Source organism: Hevea brasiliensis, chromosome 9 (genome assembly GCF_030052815.1).
Source record: "Hevea brasiliensis isolate MT/VB/25A 57/8 chromosome 9, ASM3005281v1, whole genome shotgun sequence".
Lineage (NCBI taxonomy): Eukaryota > Viridiplantae > Streptophyta > Magnoliopsida > Malpighiales > Euphorbiaceae > Hevea > Hevea brasiliensis.
This window is the reverse complement of record NC_079501.1, coordinates 12,481,521-12,509,076: the sequence shown is the minus strand read 5'-3', so window position 1 is coordinate 12,509,076 and position 27,556 is coordinate 12,481,521. Positions and strand designations below refer to the sequence as shown.

The 27,556-nt window shown below is 36.6% G+C and overlaps 2 protein-coding genes across 3 annotated transcripts; one reads left to right on the top strand and one right to left on the bottom strand.

Moving 5' to 3' along the window:
* Positions 1–412: 412 nt before the first annotated feature.
* Positions 413–27,556, bottom strand: LOC110653329 (uncharacterized). Its single transcript, XM_021808913.2, has 13 exons — positions 27,346–27,556; positions 27,145–27,240; positions 26,751–26,828; positions 20,916–20,996; positions 20,606–20,825; positions 20,474–20,532; positions 19,891–19,940; positions 19,717–19,804; positions 19,367–19,627; positions 19,176–19,268; positions 1,169–1,273; positions 953–1,069; positions 413–867 (listed from the first exon to the last, which is right to left on the bottom strand). Exons 1-13 carry the CDS (start codon positions 27,409–27,411, stop codon positions 796–798), a joined length of 1,386 nt encoding a protein of 461 aa, XP_021664605.2. The 5' UTR covers positions 27,412–27,556; the 3' UTR covers positions 413–795.
* Positions 9,744–14,298, top strand: LOC110660352 (uncharacterized). 2 transcript variants are annotated; one of them, XM_058152932.1, is made up of 5 exons: positions 9,744–10,031; positions 11,509–12,512; positions 12,606–13,418; positions 13,510–13,628; positions 13,732–14,298. In XM_058152932.1, the coding sequence occupies exons 2-5, from the start codon at positions 11,516–11,518 to the stop codon at positions 14,176–14,178; spliced, it is 2,376 nt and encodes a 791-aa protein (XP_058008915.1). In that variant the 5' UTR covers positions 9,744–10,031; positions 11,509–11,515; the 3' UTR covers positions 14,179–14,298. The 2 variants fall into 2 exon arrangements, with proteins under 2 accessions (XP_058008915.1, XP_058008916.1); XM_058152933.1 differs by lacking the exon at positions 9,744–10,031 and having other exon boundaries at positions 11,428–12,512; positions 13,740–13,783.

Sequence of the window (27,556 nt, the reverse complement as noted above, 5' to 3'; positions counted from 1 at the left end):
TTGAATAATATGCTATACCAATTCTTGATAAACAAACAACTAATCAAGTTTTTCTTCCAAGATGCGTTTGCTTTACGTATTCTGCAAGATATAACAATAGAAACCTTCCTATTAACAAATGAGCCTCATTTTAATCCATTTTACAGTAAATTAACGCAAACAGGATAGAGCAAAGGCAAATGGTTGGTTTTTGTGACTCGTAGGAAACCTGTTTGAATACTTTCCGGGTATGAAATAACGACTTGTTCGAATGTTTTTAAGGATTGCAAATGAAGCAATCTTTCACTCTGATAAACCCTGCAACTTTTATTTGAAACCAATTACATTTGTCTCTAGAATGGATGAATTGGAGTTAATACCAACCCTCGAAGGGGTTATGGTACCAACAGACAAGCAACTATAACCAACATGCTTTACGAATGATGAACGCATTTCCATTCAAGAACCAGTAAAATTTGAGCATCTTTTACAAATGATATGACAAAAATGAACCTAATCTATTGTAATTCAGTCATTAAAAATACATGGGATGCATGCAGCACAACCAAAAATAATCACCCCCTCCCCCTCCCTCCCCCAGCTCCCAACCCAAAAATAAAATAAAATAAAATAAAAGCTGGATGATACACTTGTTGAGTTTAGGATTTCCCTTTCCTTGCCATAGCTCTGATCTACCATTCAATGGTAGCTGTTACAGAAAAATTCACACCAAACCTATGATGATCATGGTACAAAATTGTAATTAATTCTTGAGATTTCCATTTCTGTTTCTAGCAAGGGACACCCCCTATTTATTCATTTCTCTTTTCTGGCCAAGGACTCTCCCTTGTACTCACAGCCTGCAGTAACCACAAAACCTGCTCCAACCTGGCATGAAAAGCAAGGAGAAGGCACATGAAAGTGTGCACTGGAGTGCATACATTTTTACGGTGGGTTGGAGAAGAGAGATTACCTGACAATCTTTCAGCCCAACTCGCTCTTGGAGATGTACATTGCTGCAAATCACAGAACCTTGGATGGAACAACCATCTCCAATGGTAACATGGTTCATGATAACTGAATTAACAACCTGCAATAACAAAATAAAAATAAAAGCTTTAAATGTCATTTTCCTTTTCTGAATTTACAGTGTTTGTTCTTCACATTAACAACAGAAAAATCATAATACCTTCACATTAGAACCTATCCGGCAGTGACGACCAATTACAGACCGTTTCACACTGCATTTATCACCCATTTGTGAACCTTCCCCTAACATACAATGAGGCCCCACCTGCAAACATAAAACTACTTTATAAATACAAAGATTAAATTCTTGGATTAGTAAGTGGGGACGTAAAAAACCTATGAAATCAACATGCCATTACTGATGCATTTGTATTATATAGATATTTTTAAGTACATTTGTATATTATTTCATAGCATTTAGATGAGTAATCTCATGCATAATCATTGATTTCATCAATTTTTGTAAATTCCAATATCAAGCTCTAAGTTCTATGCTTTCTGTATGTTTCTAGGTGTTTGGAAGAAGTTCCAAGGCATCGGAGTAAAGAAGAAAGCTTGGAAAGATCAAAGGAAAGAGAAGTGTTGCTGATACACTTTACATAAGTCATGTAAGCAAAACCACAAACCCGTATAACCTACTACTAGGAAAAAACTAAAGAGCCAAAGAAGAAACACAGTACATGGGCCATGTACTACGACCCGTGTAAACTATGGAGACCCGTGTAAGTCTCTGCCGGGCCAAGTTTTCCAGGTGTTTGGAAGAAATTCCAAGACATAGGAGTAAAGAAGAAAGCTTGGAAAGATCAAAGAAAAGAGAAGTGTTGCTGATACACTTTACATGAGTCATGCAAGCAAAACCATAGACTCGTATAACCTATTGCCAGGAGAAAGCTAAAGAGCCAAAGAAGAAACACAATACACAGGCCGTGTACCACGACCCGTGTAAACTATGAAAACCCGTGTAAGTCTCTGCCGGGCCAAGCTTGAAGAATTCTCTGAAGAACAAAAGAACACGAGCCGTGTAATCGAACCCGTGTAACTAGCAATGCCCCGTGTAATCTCCTGTGCCAACACAATATGCAACCATTCAAGTTCCAGTAAGTTACACAGCCCAGGGCTGTGTAGTGACGCACGAGTCGTGTATCAGCCGACAACCAGTTTCCTTATTAGGGTTCTAGCTCCAGTTTCTGCAAAGAGAAGAGACTCCTGATGCCTTGGGAACTCTAAAAATCTAACCCTAGATCATTCAATATAAATAGAAGCAACAGAAAGCACAAAAGGGGGAATCGAAAAACAGAGAGATTTTGATATTTTTTCACACACATACTCTTCACAGCCGTCTTGGAGAATAAGAGCATCAGCACAAAAGGGAAATCTTCAGTCGAAGTTCCATAAGTTCAAAGTTGCAGAAAATCCTCTTCGGTTCTTTTGTTCTATTTCTTTAAGCAGACGTTTTATGTTCTTTCATTTTATTTTCATTATGTTTGATAAACTCACCATGAGTGAGTAATTCATTTATTCTGAAATTAAGAGAGTAACGCTTGTAATCGTTATTATGGATCAATATTGAGTTTTATTTATTAGACTTGAGTTTTGTTCTTTGATTTAATATTTTGTGTTCTTAATGTATGCTATATGTTGGTACCCACTTAGACATAAGGTAAGATACTAATTGAAAGACTGAAAGGTGAAGGTTAGTGTTAGAAAATCAGAATATTGAACTTAGGAAATCTGACCTAGAGATAGGCTGAAATCCTTCGTGAAGTTCCATAATTAATCATAAATCTTAAAGGATTTTTATTAGGATTAATCACCAACAAAAGTAGAGTTTGATCCTAGTTGAAACACACCTTAGATGCCTTGAGAGAGAACCTAGGATATCTTAGGATTAATTTCCATCAAAGCAACGATTCTCAATTCGATTAATAGACAAGATTAAAATCCATAGTAAGGTTACAGTGTGAAATCTTAATTCTGAAATAATAGATAGTTTTATTCAAAATTTATTTTCAGCATCGAAAATAGATTTGATTCACCCTCCATCTATATTCAGCAGCCTAAACAGTCAGAATTACTGTGTAGTTTGGTACTTGCTAACAAAATTCCTTGTGGGATGATACTTTACTTACTACTCTATTACTTGTTAGCGATCCGTGCACTTGCGAGGTTGAAAAACCAGCAAATAAGTTTTTAGCGCCGTTGCCAGGAAATTTATTTTTAGCAATATTAGGCGATAGACACTTTAGCTTATTTAGGCATTTATTATTATTGTTTAAATTTACTTAATTAATTCTTTTATTTTCTCTCAGGTATTTGGTTTGGTGTATGACCAGAACAAAGCCAGAGAAGGAAGTTTTGGACTTGAATCCCGAGATAAATAGAACTCTAAGAGCCATCAAGAGAGAAAGGAAACACCAAGAACAAGATCAAGGAAATCTAGAAACTCCAATCATGGCCAACAACAATAAAAGGCTAAGACTCTTGAGGGAATACGGAGCTTCATCTATACAAGGATTCGAGCCCAGTGTTACAAGACCTGCAGTGGAGGCCAACAATTTTGAATTAAAACCGGCATGGCTCCAGATGATTCAACAAACCCAGTTTGAGGGTTCACCAATAGAAGATCCACATTACCACCTCTAGTGCTTTCTTACCCTATGTGACACATTCAAGATGAATGGAGCATCTGATCAAGCTATAAGACTCAGAGCATTTCCATTCTCCCTTCGAGACAGAGCAAGGAAGTGGTTACTTTCTTAACCAGCTGGAACATTCACCACTTAGGAAGACCTCTCACAAGCTTTTCTGGCAAGGTATTTCCCACCTACAAAAACTGCAAAGTTGAGGGTAGAACTCAACACCTTCAGGCAAAAGGAAGGTGAATCACTCTATGACGCATGGGAGAGGTATAAAAACCTGCATAGAGAATCTCCACACCATGACATAGAAGATTGGCTCATAATTCAGAATTTTTATAATAGGCTATTGCCCTCTACAAGGAGCACAGTAGATTCAGCTACAGAAGGTGACCTAATGGAGAAAACAGTAACACAAGCACTTGAACTTCTAGAGAGGATCGCGTATCACAACTACGAGTGGTCAAATGAAATGGGAAATACAAGGAGGGCAGTAGGGATCCTGGAAGTGGATGCCCCTAAGCATGATAAATGCCCAGTTTGACCAGCTCACGAAGAGGCTTGACAGAATGCAAACCAACGCTGTTGGACCAAGCAACCAACACTGCGACAGCTGTGGAGGAGGATATATGACTTCGGAATGTAACAACTTCAACAAATCCTCCACAGAACAAATGAACTATGTGAATAATGGATGAAACTTTAACCAGAGGCAGCTCAACAACCCATATTCAAATACTTACAACCCTGGATGGAGGAACCACCTCAATTTCTCATGGTCCAACTCGCAGAGTCAGCCCATGAATAAGCAGCAAGGGTATAGACCACTAGCATCCCCGGGATTTCAAAACAGAGAGCAAAATTTTGCACAGCCACCACCACCAACTCAACCTCAACAAACTGAACTGAAGTTGACTATGGAATCCATGATGAAAGGCTTCCTAGCAGCCCAACAACAGCAGAATGAAATGATCAAGCAGCTAGCTTCCAGAATGGACCAACTTGCCACCCACAATAAGATGCTTGAAAATCAAATTACTCAGCAGGTAGGTTCTTCAAGCAAGACTACTGGTAACTGCCCAGTCAACTGGAGATGAACCCAAATGAGCATTGTAAGGCAGTTACATTGAGAAGTGGAAGAGTTTTAGAACCGTCAGAAGAAAAATCAACCAAGAAAACCCCTGATAAATCTGAAAACCGAACAGAGAAGAAAAAGGAAGAAGTCAAAAAGGACCAGGAAGAGGAAGCCAAGAAGAAAAAGAAACTACCAGAGCTATATCAGCCTCCTCTACCTTTTCCTCAGAGATTCCAGAAAGCCAAATTGGACAAGCAGTTTGAAAAGTTTCTAAAAGTTTTGAAAAAGCTCTACATTAACATTTCTTTCACAGAAGTACTTTCTTAGATGTCATCCTACACTAAGTTCCTTAAAGAGATTCTTTCAAAGAAAAGAAAACTGGAAGACTATGAGACTGTTGCTCTTACAGAGGAATGCAGTGCCATATTGCAAAATAAGCTGCCACCAAAACTCAAGGATCCAGGAAACTTCTCCATACTTTGTCTTATAGGTGACATGAATATAGACAATGCCCTCTGTGATCTCGGAGCGAGTGTGAGTCTAATGCCCTTATCAGTATATCAAAAGCTGGAGATAGGAGAGCTTAAACCTACAATAATTTCGATGCAACTGGCTAACCGATCTGTCAAATACTCTGTGGGCATTCTAAAAAACATCTCCATCAAAGTGGAAAAATTCTTCATCCCAGTTAATTTTGTTGTCTTAGAAATGGAGGATGTCCAAATTCCTATCATCCTAGGAAGGCCTTTCTTGGAAACCGCCGGAGCTATCATAGATGTTAAAAATGAGCGGTTAACTCTCAAGGTAGGAGATGAAGAGGTGGAATTCAACCTGTTCAACACGATGAAGCACAAACTTGAACCTGATGAATGCTTTAAGGTTAATATAATTGACAAGCAAGTTGAAGAGAAATGTCATAAAACACATCCTGAAAATCCTCTTGAAGCATGCATTGTGCACAGCCACACAGCAGCAGATAATGAGAACACAGAAATTGCAGCTTGTGCACAATCTTTAGCAACTAATCCACCCATACACTTAGCTCAAGCTTTCAAGGTGGAGGAACTAAAGGAGAAACAACCCAAAAGCAAACCGGAGGACAACACTAAACAGGTAGAACTTAATCCTCTCCCCTCCTCACTAAGGTACGCATTTTTTGACTCAAACTCTAAATATCCTATTATTATTAATGCTAGCCTATCTGAAATAGAAGAGAAAAAATTGTTAAAAGTACTTAGGACCCATAGCAAGGCTATAGGGTACAAAATAGAAGACCTGAAAGGAATTAATCCTTCAATTTGCATGCATAGGATATCTATAGAGGAAAACAACAAACCCACCATTGAACACCAAAGAAGGCTTAACTCAAACATGAAAAGGTAGTTAAAAAAGAAATCCTGAAACTATTAGATGCAGATATTATATACCCAATTTCTGATAGTAAATGAGTTAATCTAGTACATGTAGTGCCTAAGAATGGTGGGACAACTATCGTTCAAAATGCAAATAATAAACTAATTCCTACTAGGGTAGTCACTAGTTAGCGCATGTACATAGATTATAGGAAGTTGAATAGTACCACCAGAAAAGACTATTTTCCTCTCCATTTCATAGACCAAATGCTGAAAATGCTAGTAAAACATTCCTACTTTTGTTATCTATATGGGTATTCAGGATTTTTTCAAATTCCTATTCACCCAGAAAATCAAGAAAAGACCACATTCACATGCCCTTATGAAACCTTTGCATATCCGCCTTTTGATCTTTGTAATGCCTCTGCTACTTTTCAAAAATGCATGATGGCCATTTTTTCCGATTATATTGAAAATATCATAGAAGTTTTTATGGATGATTTTTCTTTCTATGGAACTACTTTTGATGATTGCTTAACTAACTTGTCCAAAGTATTGCAAAGATGTGAAGAATCGAACCTGGTTCTGAATTGGGAAAAATGTCACTTCATGATAAGGGAGGGCATAGCTCTTGGCCATCTGATATCAGAAAGAGGGATTGAAGTTGACAGGGCAAAAATTGAAATCATTAAAAAGATGCCACCACCAACATCAATCAAAGGAGTGCGAAGCTTTTTAGAACATGCAGGCTTCTACAGAAGATTCATTAAAGAATTCTCCAAAATAGCTAAGCCACTTACTAATTTATTAAGTCAAGATGTTTCCTTTGATTATAATGAAAATTGCCTTGCTTCTTTCAACAGGATAAAAGAGGCCTTAATCTCAGTACCCATTATGCAACCACCTGATTGGGAGCTACCATTTGAAATCATGCCATTTACTATGCCAGCAGAACACTTGATGATGCGCAAATCAACTACGCTACCACAGAAAAGGAATTCTTAACAGTAGTGTTTGCAATCGACAAATTCAGATCCTATCTTCTTGGATCAAAAGTCATTGTATACATTGACCATGCTGCTATCAGGTACCTTTTGAACAAAAAGGAAGCAAAGCCAAGGTTGATTCTATGGATCTTACTCCTTCAGGAATTTGACCTTGAAATAAAGGATAAGAGGGGGACCGAGAATGTGGTAGTTGATCACCTTTCAAGGTTGAGACAAGAGGACTTAGAAGAAGCTGAAGAGCTGCCAATAGATAACTCATTCCCAGATAAATACCTATTAGCCTTATCCCAAACCCCATGGTATACTAATTTTGTGAATTTTCTTGTATGCAGAGTTTTGCCACCCAACATGTCTTACCAACAAAGGAAGAAATTCTTGCATGACGTGAGATACTACACATGGGAAGAACCTCTGCTGTATAAGAGATGTAATGACGGGTTGATAAGACGATGCATACCGAATGAAGATATAAAGAACATTCTTCAGCATTACCATTCATCACCATATGGAGGACATTTTGGCACCACAAAGACAGCAGCTAAGGTTTTGCAAGCAGGATTCTATTGGCCTAATCTATTTAAGGATGTGAGATCCTTCGTGCTAGCTTGTGATCAATGCCAAAGAATAGAAAACATCTCAAGAAGGAATGAAATGCCACTGCATGGTATACTTGAAATAGAGCTATTTGATGTGTGGGAGATAAACTTCATGGGTCCATTTCCATCTTCCTTTGGAAACAAGTATATTCTAGTTGGTGTTGATTATGTATCAAAATGGATAGAAGCAATAGCCACACCAACCAATGATGCCAGAGTGGTCACAAAATTCCTTAAGAACATCTTTACGAGATTTGGCACACCACGAGCAATAATCAGTGATGAAGGAAGTCACTTCTACAACCAATAATTTGAAATACTATTGAAAAAGTATGGAGTGACTCACAAGATGGCCACACCTTATCGTCCTCAAACTAGTGGTCAAGTACAAATTTCAAACAGGGAGCTGAAACGTATCCTAGAGAAAACAATAAACCGCTCAAGGAAGGATTGGTCTGTGAAGTTAGAGAATGCATTGTAGGCATACTGCACTGCATGTAAAACTCTAATCGGAACAACACCCTTTCGGCTGGTTTATGAGAAATCATGTCACCTCCCTGTCGAACTTGAACACAAAGCCTACTGCACAATTCAGACCATGAATTTTGACCTCAAAGCTACTGGTGAAAAAAGACTCCTACAACTAAATGAGTTGGACGAAATCAGGCAGAATACACATAAGAATGCCATGATCTTCAAGGACAATATCAAAAGATGGCATGATAGACGCATAGCAAGAAAAGAAATAAAAGAAGGAGACCTTGTCTTGCTCTTCAAACTTTTTCCAGGGAAGCTGAAGTCGAGATGACCCGGGCCCTTTAAGGTTATGCAAGTCTTCCCGCATGGAGCTGTAGAGATTTGGAGCGAAACCTCAAGCGCACTTAAAGTAAATGGGCAAATGCTGAAGCCATATTTTCAGGGAGAACCCATAGAGAGAGGAGCCAACTGCACCTTCGACAACCCTCCAAACAGACCGTGAACAATGAAAGAAAAGTCAAGCTAAAGACTATAAACAAACGCTCTTTGTGAGGCAACCCAAAATTTCTAAATTTCCTTTATTTTAGTTTTTATTTTATTCTTGTTTTATGTTTGTTCGTGTTTTATTTCGTAGGTACCCCAATTCACAATCCTGCAAAAGCAAGGAACCGAAGGCAAGGGAAGAGAGGAGACGTCAAGTCAAAACCACACAAAAGAAGACTGCATAAAACCGAGGAAGTAACTCTGTTGCTAATTTTTACATTCATTTCATTCATAGTGGTAGGAAAACCTTAGCATAAAACTTTCATACAAAGAGAACTGGAAAGCTAGAACTATACACGAGCCGTGTATATAGTTCTACACGCACCGTGTAACCTTCTGGAACCCCGGAACCACACCGGCACAAGCTCCAGAAACTTACACGGGTTGACCCCGTGTAACGTTACACGGTGTGTGCTTCGACAATGGAGAGAGAAATTTTAAGTTTGAGGGAGAGAGTTACACGGGTCCCAAATCACATTTACACGAACCGTGTAACTTAGCTAGCAAAGCAACTTTCGGGCAGGAAGTTCCTAAACGAAAGTACACGGGCCATGTAACTTGGCAGAAAAGGAAAATTCTGGACAGAAGGTTACACGGGTCTAAAGATCGGAACTTGTGTAGTGATACACGCTCCATGAATCATATCGCAGGTGCGATACCTGGGCGCGAAACGCGCTAAACAAAGGGTCACAACGACCCTTTAAATTCTCCTAACACCTTTAAACTCCCTCCCACTCAAAGACTCTTCCTCTCCAAGCCTCCTTCTCCTTAAAGACCTCTCAAATCTCCTCTTCCCTCACAAAACCCTAGCCTTTTCTCCTCCCAAAATCACCAATGGCACCTGCTAAGAGACCAGCAAGAAGAATGGGCTCTTCCTCAAGGCAAGGAGGAGACTCTTCACCCTCACCACCTCAGCCATCACCCCAGCGCCCAAGAACAAGGCCAGTCCCACAACCACAAGCCGCACCACAACCACAACCTCAACCTCAACCTCCACATCCAGCACAACCCAATTTCTCCATCGCCTGGACCAGTGTTATCAAAGGCGAGCGAGGCGCCCAGGTGAGGCGCCAGGCGTCCCTCTGTCGCCTCGACTGGAACGCCTGGCTCGGCTTGGAGGAGGCGACGCCTCCTGCCGGAGAGGCGAGAGGCGACGCAGGCGAGAGGCGACGCCTCTTCACAGCAACGGTAAAGTGTTTTTTTTTTTTTAAATTAAAAAATCAATAAATTTATCTGCGTACCGTCAGCCATTCCACCAGCAGAGACCCTTTTCTTCTCAACCTCACGAAGACGCTTTTCTCCTCAACGGCTCAACCTCGACTTCACGACGACAACAGGTACGCTCTCTCTCTCTCTCTCTCTCTCTCTCTCTCTCTTCTTCTTCTTCTTCTTCTTCTTCTTCTTCTTCTTCCGCTTCGATCTCTCTCTCTGTTACGTCCCTTTCTTTTTTTTTTTTTTTTCTCCCTCTCCAATCTCCACCTCTGTTCGATCTCTCTCTCAGATCCTTTTTTTTTTCTTTCCTGCTGCGCTGCTTCGATCTCTCTCACGTCCCTTTTTTTATTTTTTTTTTCTCTCCCTCTCCACTGTCGATCTCACGCTGCTCTCCTCTGTTGATCTCACGCTGCTCTCCTCTGTTGATCTCACGTCCCTTCTGCTCTGTTTTTTATTTTTTCTTTTTTTTTCTTTTTTTTTTTTTTCTGTCCTCTCCTTATTTCTTTCCTGCTCTGCTCCTTCTGATCTCACGTCCCTCTGTTGATCTCACGTCCCTTCTGCTCTGTTTTTTATTTTTTCTTTTTTTTTCTTTTTTTTTTTCTGTCCTCTCCTTATTTCTTTCCTGCTCTGCTCCTTCTGATCTCACGTCCCTTTTTATTTTTTTTTCCTTCTCCTCCTTTTAATTAATTAGTTATTATTAATTATTTATTTATTTGTTAATTTAATTATTTTATTTTTATTAATTAATTATTTAAATTTTATGGGTATTGGTGAATTGATTATTTTAATTTGTATTCTTGTTTAATTAGTTGATTAATTAATATGGGTATTGTTGATTTGTTGGTATTTAGTTTAATTTTTATTTGTTATTCTTGTTAATTTGATTAGTTTTACTTTTTACCTTATTAATTAGACATTATTTATTAATTAATTATTTATTTTATATAGGTATTATTAATTTATTGTTAATTTAATTTTTTATCTTCTTATTATTGTTAATTAATTATTTAATTTATATGGGTATTGTTAATTTATTATTAATTAGTTTACCTTTTACTTATTATTATTAATTAGTTTTAATTTGATTAATTTTACTTTTTTCTTTTTAATTAGATATTAGATGTTTATTTTATATGGATATTATTAATTTATTGTTAATTTGATTATTTTTCTTTTTGTTCCTAGTAAGTAATTGTGTAATTTATATGGACATTATTACTTTGTTGTTAATTAGTTTACTTTTTACTTCTTATTATTGTTAATTAGTTGTTAGATTAATTAGTTTTACTTTTGTCTTGTTAATTAGACATTAGTTGTTTATTTTATATGGTATTATTAATTTATTATTAATTTGATGATTTTACTTTTTGTTCTTATTAATTAATTGTTTAATTTATATAGGCATTGTTAATTTATGATTTTACTTTTTGTTCTTATTAATTAATTGTTTAATTTGTATGGGCATTGTTAATTTGTTGTTAATTAGTTTACTGTTTTACTTTTTATTTATTATTCTTGTTAATTACTTATTTAATTTATATTGGATATTGTTAATTTGTTGTTAATTAATTTATTTTTTATTCTTGTTAATTTTTTTGTTAGATTATAAATGGGTGATAAGAATAATACATCTGGATCTTCTGCTAGTAGTAGAAGAACGGACCCAGGATGGGCACATGTAATTCAAGTTAGTGAAAACAATACCAATGATCTTCAATGCATGTACTGTATGAAAGTTTACAAAGGAGGAATTAATAGAATCAAGCAACATCTTGCTGGAGGTTACAAAAATGTAATTCGGTGTCCAAAATGTCCAGAAGATGTAAGGAATCAAATGCAGGAATTCATTGCTAAAAAAAGAGAGCAAAAATCAATTATGAATATGGAAAGACCACCTGAATTTGATGATGTTGAAGCACTGGGATTAGATGAAAATGAGGAAGAGGAAGAGTTGATGCAAGAAATTGGCAGTGAAAGAAGAAGGCAAGTACTGGAAGTTACAGGTACTAGTGCTTTTAAAAAACCAAAAGTTTTACCACCACAAAGTAGTAGAGGGCCTATTGACTGTTATTTTTCCCCTAGACCTGCTGTTTTGGGAAAAAATATGAGGCAAACTACCATTGATGAAAATAGTCCAGCTAAAAAGGAGTTAAGGGAGCGTGCTTGTGTTGCCATAGCACGATGGATGTATGATGTGGGAATAGCTTTTAATGCTGTGAATTATGATAGCTTTGGGGAAATGATTCGAGCAATTGGAAATTATGGGAAAGAAATGAAACCTCCAAGTTTTCATGAGGTTAGAGTTCGGTTACTTAACAAAGAAGTGCAAATCATAAATGATCTTCTCGAGTCTCATAAAGAAGAATGGGAAAATTATGGATGTACATTGATGTGTGATGGATGGACGGATAGAAAAGGGAGAACCTTGATTAATTTCTTGGCTAATAGTCCAAAGGGAAGTGTATTTATTAAATCAGTTGATGCAAGTGATGAATCAAAGACAGCGGCATTGTTAGCTAGTTTGATTGAGAAAGAATTGATGGAAATTGGTCCTGAAAAAGTAGTTCAAGTTGCTACAGATAATGCATCAAATAATGTTGCAGCAGGTAAAATTTTTATTTAATTTTTTATATTACTAAAAAAAATATCATTTTATTTTTATTATTAATGGAATGAATTTTTCTACTTGTTTATGACAGGGAGAATATTGGAAGCAAATTTTTCTCATCTATACTGGACTCCATGTGCAGCTCATTGTATAGATTTGATGTTGGAGGATATCTTTAAGATCCGTGTTTTCAAAGAAACATTCCGCAAAGCTGTTGAGCTTACTGGTTTCACATATAGCTCTTCAGGAGTTCTAAATATGTTGCGGAAGTTTACTAATGGAGTAGAATTGCTAAGGCCAGGGCAAACTAGATTTGCTACTGCTTTTATTACACTGGGAAGGATTCATCTTCAGAAAGCCAACATTAGAAAAATGTTTACTTCGGAAAGTTGGACAACTAGTAAATGGGCTAAAGAGGTGAAAGGCAAAAAGTGTGAAAGGACGGTTTTGAGTCCTGCCTTCTGGAATCATGTTGTTTATGCTCTTAAGGTTTCCGGTCCTCTTGTTCGTGTGCTTCGACTTGTTGATAATGAAAAAAAACCAGCTATGGGATATATTTATGAAGCCATGGATAGGGCTAAAGAAGCCATTGCCAACTCACTCAATGGCAATGAAGAGAAATACAAGAGCATTTTTGAGATTATTGATGCGAGATGGTCACTTCAATTGCATCGTCCTTTGCATGCTACCGGATACTTTTTGAATCCTGAATTTTTTTATCCAAATAAGATGAGAATTGAATCTGATGAAGAGGTCAATACAGGATTGCTTTCATGCATTCATAAAATGGAAAAAAATTCAGCAAAAGTTGATATGATTCTTGATGAAATTGAGAAATACAAGGCAGCTGCAGGGACCTTTGGTTTTCCTTCAGCTATTAGAGGAAGAACAACCAAATCTCCAGGTTATTAATTTAATTCTTATTAATTTTTCATTTTGCTCATTTATTAATTTATATCATGAATTTAACAATCATTGGTTCTATATTTTAATAGCTGCTTGGTGGAAAACATATGGTTCTTCAACTCCAAACCTACAAAAGTTTGCTGTAAAGGTTCTGAGTCTCACATGTAGTGCAAGTGGTTGCGAAAGAAATTGGAGTGTATTTGAGCATGTAAGTAATATATATATATATATAGATTTCTTAATTTGTTATTTTATCTTGAGCCTTTTGAGTTTGAAGTTTAACTTATTTGTTACTGTAAAATAAATGACAGCTTCATAGTAAGAAAAGAAATCGGCTATTTCAAGAACGCTTGGACAATTTGGTATATGTGAAGTACAATAGAGCGTTGCTACACCGACACACTTTTGGGGATATCACAACACCTATTGATTTGGCAAATATTGATGACAGTAATGAATGGTTGCTTGGTGAATTAGAAAAAGGTTATGGGGATGATGATGATGATGATTCTCTTGTTTTCATGAATGACGTATTGACCTGGGGTGATGTTCGTAGAGCAGCTGGAGTTTCTGAATCTCGTTATGAATCGAGAACGGCTGCAAGATCAACACCACCAATTGAAACTCCATCATTTCGAAGGCCTCGTGCAATGACAGGTGCATCCTCTTCGCAAGTTGATGATGATGAAGAGGAAGAAGAATTTGTGATGGCCGTTGTTGAAAATGAAGATGATTTTGGAAATCTTGATGATGAGTAGTTTTAGTTATAAGTTTTTTATGTACTTATTGCATTTTGTTTATTATGACTTACAACTTATTTTTATGTATTAATGTCTGAACTTCTATAATTTATATTTTCTATTATGTGACTTATGACTTATTTCTAATTTTTTATTTATTATGTATAATTTTATAGCGTCACTTTTATCATATACATCTGCTGAAAATTCAGGTATGAACTATTTCTTTTTTTAACATCTCTTATTATTATGTGTGTTTTTACTTATGCTATATATTTTAATTTTACAGTCTCATACTTTCACTTGTATCTTATACTTAAGCTGGAAATACAGGTATGCACTATTTTCAATTTCTCTTATTTTAGATATAAACATAGTGTAAATCATATTTTTTTTTCTTTTTAATATGTTTTTTTACTTATCAACTATTTAAAAGTATATATATATATATATATATATAATTTAAACAATTAAGGTTATGGCGCCTCGCTTCAAAAAGGCCCTCGCCTCGCCTCGCCTCTCGCCTCTCGCCTAAGGCAATAGAATGCTCTATCGCCTTAGTGTCGCCTTTCGCCTTGATAACACTGGCCTGGACATTCCGCGATTCCACCCACCGAGACTTATGTGCGCAGCTTAACAACAGGAGGATTATCTCCACCAAGTATATGGATTTCGGGTTGTTGGAGCAACTTGGCCTACGCAAGGAAATTGATGGACTGCTCGACAGCATTGGGTGGACTAAATTCACCCAACTCCAATTTTTCGCCTACCAGGACACCACTCTGGAGTTCCTTAGCAGTTTCAAGGCCACCTTATGGCCCACAGATCGAGAGGATCGGGGGAGGATCGAATTTCGACTACTTGACATTGATCGAGTGATGAACATGAATGAGTTCAACTCGGTGTTCGGCTTTGACAGCGCCGGATTCCAGGAGATCCCGCAAAATAGGATGATCTACAACAGCGTGGATTTCTAGCGCTCCATTGCTCCGAACATCGACGTTTGTAACTCCAGCAAGTCCAAATCCTCCAGAATCACCAGCCCTGCTTTACGGTACATGCACCGACTAGTCGCCCACACCATCATGGGCCGCGATGACAACTTAAGCGTTGTAAACGCCAATGAGCTCTTCTTTCTTTGGTGTATGGTCACTGGGCAGCATAGTAGCACAGGTTTCTTCCTATGCAACCACCTTCGCCGAAAATCTTACCAGCCAACAAGCCACATAATACTCGACGGGCTCATCACTACCATAGCACTTCACTTCGGATTTGTCCCAGGCCATCACAAGCTGCGCTCCATCCCTGGCATCGCTAGAATTGATTAAACCATATGCATATCCATGGGGATATGTAAGAAAGTTGGGAACACCTGCTTCCTGATCGATGCCAAAGGGAACGTCATCCCCAGGCGGGAAGAAGCACAAGAAGACCCTAGTGAGCCATCACAGGCATAGAAGGAAGCCCAAGAGCCACTCCACCACGAGTCCCCCGCTCGACTACCTCCCTACACACCACCACCGGCAAACCCCGTCCTTGCATACCTTCAACGTATGAATACCACCATAAACAACAGGATGCAAGCGCTCGAGGATAGCCTCCAAGAGGTCCACAACAAGCTTGACATGATAATGGAGAGACTCGATGGAGAAGGACTATCATCACCATCAGAGACTTTCTAGAGTTAGGGCTTTAGGATAGGCTCTTTCATGTAAAATTTATATGCCTTAGTTCTAAACTGTGCTTATAGGTCTCTATTACTTGCTTTTTGTCCAAACTTTCAATTCTTAATACATAATATGCTTTCTCATTATTTTGTGTGCTATATCTTAATTTTGCATATTATGTTGCCATTGAGGACAATGTCAGATTTGAATTTGAGGGTACAGATGCATTTCATGCACTTCATTCATTGCATTTCATTGCATTGCTTAATTATATCCGTATTATACTTATGTATCAAAAATTCAGAAAATTTTGCAAATTTTGAACTTTTGAACTTTTGAAATATTTTTAAACTTAGAATTGTAACCACAAATATTAATAAGCTAATAATTGGACTCCATGGGATTGAGGAATGAATGTATCTGGATAGGCAAAAAGGCTTTAATTTGTTGTCTTTGAAAAAACGTAACCACCTTAGTAGAGTTAGACTAGTTAAACCCCTTCATAACTATTAATTTGTCACATTGAACTTGCAAAATCAGAAAAAAAAAATTTTGAAATACAAACAACCATAAAAATGCCTCACTAGCTCTAGAACATGTCTTTTAGACCTATCGAGGCGAAATCCTAGCATATGTTTGAAAAAGAGATGATTAAGGCATTCTTTCATTTAACCCCATTAAGCCTTAAGCCACCCTTAGTTACAATATACCTCTTACAGCCAACTTAAGCCTATATTTCCACCTGTATAATTTTCCTTGTTTACCCACACATATTTACCTAACCCCTAGCCTAAACACTCACCTCACCCTTCTGAGGAAGTCTAGTGTACAAAGGATAAGTATATCAAATGTAAAAGAAAACGTGAGGAGAAGATGTAATATCAAGAAGAGTGCAAGTGTACAATTAAAATCAAGGAAAAACTTGTCTTTCCAACCCAACAAAAGAAATGAGTTTGGGGGAGAGGACAAAAGGGACATATATATATATATAAAAAAATAAAAAAAATTAAAAAAAAAAAAGAGACAGAGAGAGTCCCAAAAATAAAAATCATGACAGTATGCTTGGCACTATAAACCCTTCTTCCCCACGCAAAAAATTAACAGAATAAACTTGGTATACTTAAGACCTTGTGCATGAAAGCTAACCTCAAATTTGCATTCCTTAAAACCCTTCATTGGTAACCAAATTATCATCCATTGACCCTATTACAACCCTTCTAAAAACCTTTAGATCTTTTGAAAGTATGTGCTACATTAGTAGAGATAGGGAATTGAGATGTACCTATGGAATTGGAACTAATTCAAATTCACCAATAATCTTCAAAAAGAGGCATATTTGGGGGAGTAAATATTTCTTAAGTCTATTCTCATAAACAGATTATTTGTGACTTATAAATAGCCTTGCATAGAGGAGTAGTTATTCGAAACCCCACGAAAGGAGTGAAGCTTTGAGCAGACAACTATTGAAGACCTTATGCCTTGAAGGAAGGGAGTTCGTATGAAGGTTGAAGGAGTTCAATTATTTGCATCTTGAGTTTATAGTTATGTTTCTGAGTTTTTCCCCTAAAAAATATTCTAAAAAAGTTTTCAATTTGTTTGAGGACAGGCAAAAGCTTGAGTTTGGAAGTATTTGATGCACTTGTATTATATAGATATTTTTAATTACATTTGTATATTGTTTCATAGCATTTAGATAAGTAATCTCATGCATAATCATTGACTTCATCAACTTTTATAAATTCCATTGCCAAGCTCTAAGTTCTATGTTTTCTGTATGTTTTCAGGTGTTTGGTAGAAGTTCCAAGGCATAGGAGTAAAGAATAAAGCTTGGAAAGATCAAAGGAAAGAGAAGTGTTGCCGATACACTTTACACGGGTCGTATAAGCAAAACCACAGACCCGTGTAATCTACTACCAGGAGAAAGCTAAAGAGCCAAAGAAGAACACAGTACACGGGCTGTATACCACGACCCGTGTAAACTATGGAGACTCGTGTAAATCTCTGCCGGGCCAAGCTTGAAGAATTCTCTAAAGAATAAAAGAACACGAGCCGTGTAATTGGACCCATGTAACTAGCAATGCTCCCATGTAATCTCCTGTGCCAATACAATATGCAACCATTCAAGCTCCAGTAAGTTACACAGCCCTGGGCCATGTAGTGACACACGGGCCGCATATCAGCCGACAGCAAATTTCCTAATTAGGGTTTCAGCTCCTCTGCAAAGAGAAGAGACTCCTGATGCCTTGGGGACTCTAAAAACCTAACACTAGATCATTCAATATAAATAGAAGCAGCAGAAAGCACAAAAGGGGGGATCAAAAAACAGAGAGCTTTTGATATTTTTTCACACACATACTCTTCACATCCGTCTTGGAGAATAAGAGCATCATCACAAAAGGAAAATCTTCAGCCAAAGTTACACAAGTTCAAAGCTACAGAAAATCCTATTCGATTCTTTTGTTCTATTTCTTTAAGCAGACTTTTCATGTTCTTTCATTTTATTTTCATTATCTTTGTTAAACTCACCATGAGTGAGTAATTCTTTTATTATGAAATTAGGAGAGTAGCGTTTGTAATCGTTATTATGGATCAATATTGAGTTTTATATATTGGACTTGAGTTTTGTTCTTTGATTTAATATTATATGTTCTTAATGCATGCTATGCGTACCCACTTAGACATGAGGTAAGATACTAATTGAAGGACAGAAAGGTGAAGGTTAGTGTTGGAAAATCAGAATATTGAACTTAGGAAATCTGACCTAAAGATAGGTTGAAATCCTTCACGGAGTTCCATAATTAATCATAGATCTTAAAGGGTTTTTATTAGGATTAATCACCAACGAAAGTAGGGTTTGATCCTAGTTGAAACACACCTTAGGTGCCTTGAGAGAGGACCTAGGATATCTTATGATTAATTTCCATCAAAGCAAAGATTCTCAATCCGATAAATAGACAAGATTAAAATCCATAGTAAGGTTATAGTGTGAAATCTTAATTCTGGAATTACTTTAACAGATAGTTTTATTCAAAATTTATTTTCAGCATCCAAAATAGATTTGATTCCCTCTCCATCTATATTCGGTAGCCTAAACAGTCAGAATTGCTGTGTATTTTGATACTTACTAACTAAATTCCTCATGGGATGATACTTTACTCACTACTCTATTACTTGTTAGCGATCCATGCACTTGCGGGGTTGAAAAATCAGCAAACAATTACAAACCAAACCTTCACATTAAACAAATGTATTATACCAAATTCCTAATCCTAGAGTAGAGTATCATTACTGAAATTAGTTTTAAGTCAATTTAGAAGCAAGATTGTTTTTGTGAAGCATTGTACTCACAGTAGTTTTTGATCCAAGCTGTGCTGAAGGATGGATGATGTTGTTACAAGTAGAGAAAGAATAGCCAGACAGATGATTTGCCTCACCTATGACCTGATTTAAAAATTGAATACAAATTTCAACTCAATCAAGTGCTTAACCAGGAGATAAATATAAAATACCATGGAAGAGCTTCAACTACATAAACTCACATCTCTGTTTATATCACTGAATGCTTGAATAGAATTTAAGCGTGCACAGTACTTGTTGTTGCTTGCAATATAAGCACAGCATTTATGAATTCTTCGAACAGAAGCAGAACCATTATGACCCGATGCATAAAGTTCATGAAAGCTCTGTGTAGAAGCATTGGCCAGTATTTGAGATACCACTACATGGTTGTCCTGGGAACCAACCTTCACATTTCCTTTTTCTTCTGCTTGCGATACACCATTTAGTAACATCTCTGATCTCTGATGTCCATTAAACAATTTAAAACACTTTAAGATTTATATAACCATACAAGTACCTCAAAAAATGTAACAGACTTAATTAGACCAACCAGCTGGCTCCGAACAAGATAAGGCAGCACATCCTGTTTTAAGCTTTGAAAGTTATCCTTCTCTTCTAAAATTTTTTGCAGAACAGACCTGAAAGACATCAACAAGAAAGATGAGGATTACGGAAACCAGATAAAAAGAAATCTTGGAAGACGAGACGTGTGAAAAAGACAAACCTCTTGAACGCATACATATGAGCATCCATTAGATCAGTTCGTATTTCCATCTAATGAAAAATGTAATTAAAAAAAGAATAATAAGATTACAAAGCAAACAAATTTTCTAAATACATTCTCATCTAATGAGCATACATTTATATTTGTGCCTCCATAGATACATCACTTTTATTAAAAATAACAAACTATTAGTGCACTAGAATGAAGAATTGTAGAGAAAACAGGTGCAAGTAACAAACATTATGATTCAAGCATACAAGTTGCTGGACTTCAATACTTCCTAATGCATAGACATTAAGACAAAAGCAGCAGATTTGAATACCACAAGGAAAGGGTACAATAAATTCCATTCCATACATGAGAATTTTTCTTAGCCAGTAACATGTAAGAGTCAAGGAAACATTTCCAAAGACGCTTGTAAACTCTATTTGAACTGATAACTGATGAAGCATTAAGCATTTGGTTTGGAGACACCATTCAATTCAGTATCTTGTATTAAGGTTACCAGATGCCCACCAGTTGTTAGCTGCGGGTAAATGTTTACTAAATAACAAGATGAGAGAGGCAAATGACCTTCCATTACCTGCCCCACTGCACGAAGAATACTCTTCTGAATTCGAATATCTTTCTCAACTTCAGCTCCTGCAAGATGCTCCAAGATGACACATAATCAACAGATAAAGTATCTCCAACAACATCAACTTAAGATACCAACCTGTTGCTATATGTAATAAAAACTGCTTTGCAGGGTCCAGCCCAATGATATTGTATCGTCTTGGTTTCTTTATTTTGTCCTTTCCAGCAGAGGACCCTGATTCAGCAGGTCCACCAACAGGAGCAGAACAGAGCATTGTAGTCACCACTGCATCATGCCGTCTGTGAGCAGCGGCAACTGCACCAGGAGGAACATCAGAAACAAGATCACCAGTCACAACCTGTAGAAAGATGAAACACCAATGGCTGTAAATAAAAAATTGTTCAGATTCTCGAGAACCCAAACACCATAAAAAAACTTGAGCGCTAACCAAAATGTCCTTTGCAGTCAAATGGTGCGCAATAGCCCGAAGAGCACCAGCGGTTCCAACATCTTCTGGAACTGCAGCAACCTGCAGAGTTATATAGCTTGTTTCAATTCTAATTTTTTTCAGCAGAGAACTAAATTAAGATAAGAATAGTATCACACCATACACAAGAATTCAAAGATGCAGAATAATGGAAGACCTTTTCTTACTCTTGGAGAATAATGCGAACTGCATAAAATAAATTGTAGTAGTTTTCATATGGCCTCCAGCAACAAACTAAGAATCCCTAAACACATCAATATTCAAGTGGCCAATGGTCAAGAAGACCAATGCGTTTCTGCTTTCAGTTTAATAAAGTGAAAAGGCTAACCTTTCTATTGCAAATAAGATGTTCAAGCATGCTTAAACAACAGTGCTGAGATTTCTGAAAATTACTCAACAACATTTTTGAACGGCATCAACCATTCACCATTAGCAAGACACGCTATAAAAGATGTTCTATATTTATATCTCAGTTCAGTTAAGATTAATCTTAGTTCTAGATTAACATTTCTTACTATTAGTAGCACAAACAAGCCTAAGAACCAAATAAGCACGAAGACATTTAGCCAAAAATTAAAAAAGTAAAAAGAGGTTGGGATATACCCTAAAACAAGAAAGGGATATCAACTTTGTCAAACTGTAGGAAGATTGGTGACCAAATATAAAATGAGTAAGAAGGATCAAATGTAATCACCATCCAAAAAATTATATAAGCTATGCAGTACCCATACTACTTACAATTGGTAAAGGATTCAGAATAGCTACCTTCACAGGGCATATTCCAACCACCCTTTTTAATTTTTTATATCTTTTCCTTAAAACCATGTTTGAATTAAGATTCAAAAATTCTAACTAGAAATCTTGCTGTATGGGAGATGATACTAAATCTATTAGTTCCATTTTCCTTGTCCATAGGAATATCATGTAGAAATACTGCACATGCAAGAGACAAAAGTGGGTACAAGTAAACTATGCATAGTCCTATAATCACTTGTATCAACTTTTCCCATTCTAGCTGAACATTCCACACAAACAATGTGAAGTGAAGCAGCAGAAGTTGAAGCCTGAAGTGAAGTAAGGCACAAAGACAACAAAAAATGTAAAAGTAAAACAGCTACGTCTTCCAATAGGGTGCAGATGATAAGTTGTAATGGCCATATTAGCCTAGAAAGCAGAAAACGAGACTTTATAAAGAATTTGCATAAATTAGAGCCTCACTAAATCATTCAAGACATGGACAAGCCAGCATAACAAGTGCTTCCTATCGTCTAGGGCAATCATCTTAGCTCAACAGTTCAAATGATAAGATGTAAAGGACAGGGGCCATATTGATTGAGGTAGGGATAAATCCTAGCTGCAAACAATACCCATCAATTGGGGGAAAGGAGATGATATTTACGAAATTTGTAAATGCTTCAAGACCAAATCTAAATTCATAAAGTTCCAGTTATACTATTCTGCCTGAAATCAAATCTACTAACGACTAGCAAGCCAAAGAAAACATGTCTAAGATGAACTACCCCATTAGTGAATTTATATAAACTAAGAACTTTCACAGGAAGATGATACAAAATTAATTACATCAGTTTCCTCAGTTACAAAGTACTCAGCCCATGCTGTCATTGACTCCCGGTTCTCGAATTAAAAATTAATGAAATTTGGTGATCAAAAATCCAAATTATATATTTTGTTCCATGAGAAAAATAAATACAAGAAAATATCTGTTCTCTGAGAAAGAAATCATTTTAGATATAATGAATTAATTTTATCTTTACTCTGCCTTCAGCTTTTACCTGTAGTAATCATAATCATAAGTTTCCAAAATTATATTCTCAACTCAACTCAACTAAGCTTTTATCCCAAGAATTTAAGGTCGGCTGTATGGATTCTCTTTCTCAATTCTAAACGATTTTGGGTTAAATCCTCGGATATATGTAATGCTTCCAGGTCATGTTGTACTGCTATCCTCTAAGTCAGTTTAGGTTTACCCCTTCTTTTCTTTCTATCCTCTAACCTGATGTGCTCTACTTGTCTAACTGGAGCCTCCGTTCTACTTAACTTAAAACCCTTTGACTCTAGAGTATTTCTCCAAAACTCTAACTTTCTATTGACTCCTTCTCGCTTCTCGTCTATCACAACTGTATCATCTGCAAACATTATGCACCAAGGGATACTCTTTTGTATATGTTTCATCAATTCATCTAAAACTAATGTAAAAAGGTAAGGGCTTACAGCTGAACCTTAGTGTAATCCAATTGAGATAGGAAAATCTCTTGTGTCCCCTCCCATTATGCGCACAATAGTAGTGGCTCCTTCATACATATCTTTCAACACTTGTATGTACCTAATAGATACCCTCCTTTGTTCTAACACTCTTCATAAGACACCTCTTGGAATACTATCATAAGTCTTCTCTAAATCGATAAAAACCATGTGTAAACCTTTCTTCACATCTCTATATTTCTCCATCAAGCTTCTAATGAGAAAGATCGCTTCCATAGTTAAACAACCGGGCATGAAGCCAAATTGATTGGCAGAGATAGAAGTGTCATGACGTAGTCGATGTTCTACAACTTTCTCCTACAACTTCATAGTATGGCTCATAAGTTTAATTCTCCTATAGTTTAAGCAACTCTGTATGTCTGGACAAATTTTGACAACTGTCCCTGAACTTATCTAATATAAGATTATAGTCCTTCAACTTAAAAATGTAACATAAAACCCCTTCAACTTTTAAATTTGCACAGTAAAACTCCTCTAACCTCTAATTGTCGATTTTTCAGTTAGACACTGATCTGAACAGTTCTAGCGTAAAGCTTAATCAATATTTCTCTTTTCTCTCTCAAGTTATGTGTAAATTGAATCATTTTTCTCACTGTAAACAGAATAATTTTTTAGGTGCAGAGAGAATAATTTTACAATTTGAATAAAAGAGGAGAGAGAAATGTTGATTAAGAGCCATGCGGGAGCTGTTCACATCAGTTTTCAACTGGAAAATCAGTAATTGAAAGTTAAAGGGATTTTACTGTGCAAAATTTGAAAGTTTAGGGGGTTTTATGTTACGTTTTAAAGTTTAAGGACTGTAGTGTTACAACTATATAAGTCAGGAATAGTTATTGAAATTTATCCCTGTATATCTCCCTTATTTTTAAAAATAGGAACTAAAATACTCTTCCTCCATTTCTCGGGCATTTTCTTTGAGTTTAGAATCTTATTAAACAATTTAGTTAACCATGCCACTCCCATATCTCCCAAATACTTCCACACTTCAATTGGTATTCCATCGGGTTGACAAGCTTTACCCACTTTCATTCTCTTAAGTGCCTCCTTTACTTCTAAAGATCTAATCCTTCTAGTATAATTCACATTCTTTTCTATTGCTTTGTATTCTATATTCACAATATTACCACTTTGACTATTGTTAAAGAGATCATTAAAATAATTTCTCCATCTTTCTTTAATGTCCTCATCTTTCACTAACATTTTTCTTTCTTTATCCTTAATGCACCTAACTTGATTAAGATCTTGACATTTCCTCTCTCTCCTCCTTGCTAATTTATAAATATCTTTCTCCCCTTCTTTAGTTTCAAGTTTCTCATATAACTTTTCAAAGGCCTGCGCTCTTGCCTGACTAACCACCTTTTTTGCCTCTTTCTTTGCTATCTTGTACTGTTCATATGCCTCATTATTATCACACTTAGGTAATTTCTTACACCATTCTCTCTTTCTCTTCACTGCCTTTTGTACTTCCTCATTCCACCACCATCTCTCTTTTGAGTATGGTCCATGTCCTCTAGGCTCTCCAAGTACTTTTCTAGCTACTTCTCTAATCTTTGATGCCATCTGTATCCACATATCATTGGCCTCCACATCTAGCTTTCATGCTTCGGACTCGAGAAGCTCATTTTTGAACTTCACTTGCTTTACTTCTTTCAACTCCCACCACTTTGTTCGAGCTACACTATTTCTTCTAACCTTACTTGAATTGTTCCTAAACTTGACATCCAAGACCATTAACCGATGTTAACTTGTTAAAGTCTCTCCTGGAATGACCTTGCAATCCTTACATAGAGCTTTATTCATCTTCCTGGTTAAGAAGAAGTCAATTTGGCTTCTATGTTGCCCACTTTTAAAAGTCACTAAATGTGACTCTCTTTTTATAAAGTAGGCATTTGCTAATATTAGGTCGTATGCCATAGCAAAATCCAGGATGTTTTTTCCCTCCTCATTTCGGTTGCCAAAACCAAAACCTCCATGAACATTCTCATAACTTTGCATATCACTTCCTACATGTCCATTCAAATCTCCACCGATGAAAACATTCTCTTTATTCGGTATGCTTTGCATTAGATCATCCATATCTTCCCAAAATTTTTGTTTACTCTCACTATCTAGTTCTATTTGTGGGGGCATAAGCACTAACTACATTTATTGTTTCTCCTTCTAGTACTAGCTTTACTAGTATAATTCTATCTCCTACTCTTTTTACAGCTATTACAGTATTTTTCAATGTCCTATCTATGATTATGCCCATTCCGTTCTTTGTTCCTCTCCTTTCCGGTAAACCACAGTTTATACCCTGAATAACCCACTTCCTTGCTTTTCTCTCCTACCCATTTAGTCTCCTGAATGCAAACAATTTTCACCCTTCTTCTTTCCAAGGTATCCACAAGTTCCATTAATTTTCTTGTAAGCGATCCAACATTTCAAGTACCAACCCTGATTCTCCTCCTATCCTGTTCCTTCCTAATTGGTCTCCTTCTATAATATCTTCTGTTGTTCTCTATGCCTATCTTGTATTTTGTTCCACTGTCTGTCCTATGGACTAACTTCTTTACCCACACCCGTTTATGATGTAGGAACCCTTACTCATTTAACAACACACAAGGGCGCCAGCATGGCGCGTCGCTTTCGGTGAATGCCCTACACCCTTGCATATTTCTAACTACACCCGGGCTTAGATGTAGCGCGTTTTAAGTAGAGGACGCCCCAACGTTTATATCATTTGAATCCATATCATGAGGTGTGACGAAATTTTTATAATAGTTGTCACCTCCCGCAACCCCAGCGAAATTTTCCAGAATTATATTATGGGGAAAAAACCAGAAAACTAGATTTTACTATGTGGATGAAGAGATTTTTTTTTTCAATAATCACCACTCAGTGCTAAAAGTAGACACCAATACATAGTTTACGTAACTTAGATTTTACAGATGACACAGATATAGTCAAACAACATCCCATATTGAAATTTTCAATTACAAAAAAACAATTATTACATAGGGATGATTTCATAAGATGAACCCTACAATGAGGCATCATCTTTTCTGATAATTGCACTAATTACATTGATAATGCATTTTTTAAGGAGAATACAGAACTTAAGATTTTTAACAAAATAAAAGTTGGCACAAAGAACTTACAATGATTAAATAATTGATTTAGCACCACTGCTGCACTTTCTCAATTTTCAATCTTGAGACTTCAATATCAATTTCATTTACTTTGTTTTCATTAGGAGTTGGACCAAAACAATGATGTATAAGTACAAGAAAATTCCTTCACCATCAATTTGTGCATAGCAGTAATAGTATGTTGTTGGGTCACTTGGTTAGCTTATTGCATAAAGTTAAGCTGCATCTCTAACATGTTTTAACCTAATAATCACTTCATATTCCAACAAGTTTGTTACTGGTTGTTTGGTAAAAACTAAAAGATTATTCAATCAACCATTCTAGACCGTAGAATCTATTATCAATGCGTAATGATTCATTGCATGAGAATAACATTAAGTACCTCAACGTGTAATCGATCAACATAAGCACCTGATATCCAAGCACCAACAAGAAGAGCTGCATCTTGCCCTTCAACCACCTAGTCAACAAGATACACATAAAAGGCGAATAAGCAACCCTAAAAAGTAAAAATCCTAAACTATAATGAAACTACGAGTACACAAGTTCAAATATGTTGTCAATTTACTTTCAAATCCTAAAGAAGCGAACTTTTACTTGGTTTTAAAATTATGAATATCCCAAGAAGCGAACTTTAAAGTTTATGATTCCTTTATATGCGTTTCTCTTCTTTTTCCGATCCGTTCCATTATTCTTTTTTTTTTTTCTCAGAAAGACAGGAACACAAATACAGATAATTAGGATGGCAAATAATATTACGTGAAAACGAATCATACCACAATAAGATCCTTGAGATTGCTGAGTTCCAATTGCTCCAAAACATAAGAGAGAACAGGCCGGTTGGCCACCGGAAGCAGCGCTTTTGGGACCTCCTGCATTCATAGAGAAAAAAGAAAACGAAATGAAAACAATAATTAGCTATTGATTGCAAGAAAATTCAAGGGGTTTCTTTAGTTTTTGTTGAAAAGAAGAATAACCTTAGAAACAAGAGGAACCAGTTTCTTTGTGGTGCCACCAGCTAAGACAACAACTTGGAAATCCATATCTGAGAAATAGTTATGAAGGTATCAAAATTTGAAAGAAGAAAGGGTTGCAGAGAGCTCGATGGCGGTGGGCTGTCTATTCTTGTTACTGTTCGGAGCAGTGGAATCGCTATCGCTATTGCAATTGCGCTTAGCAATTCCAGTT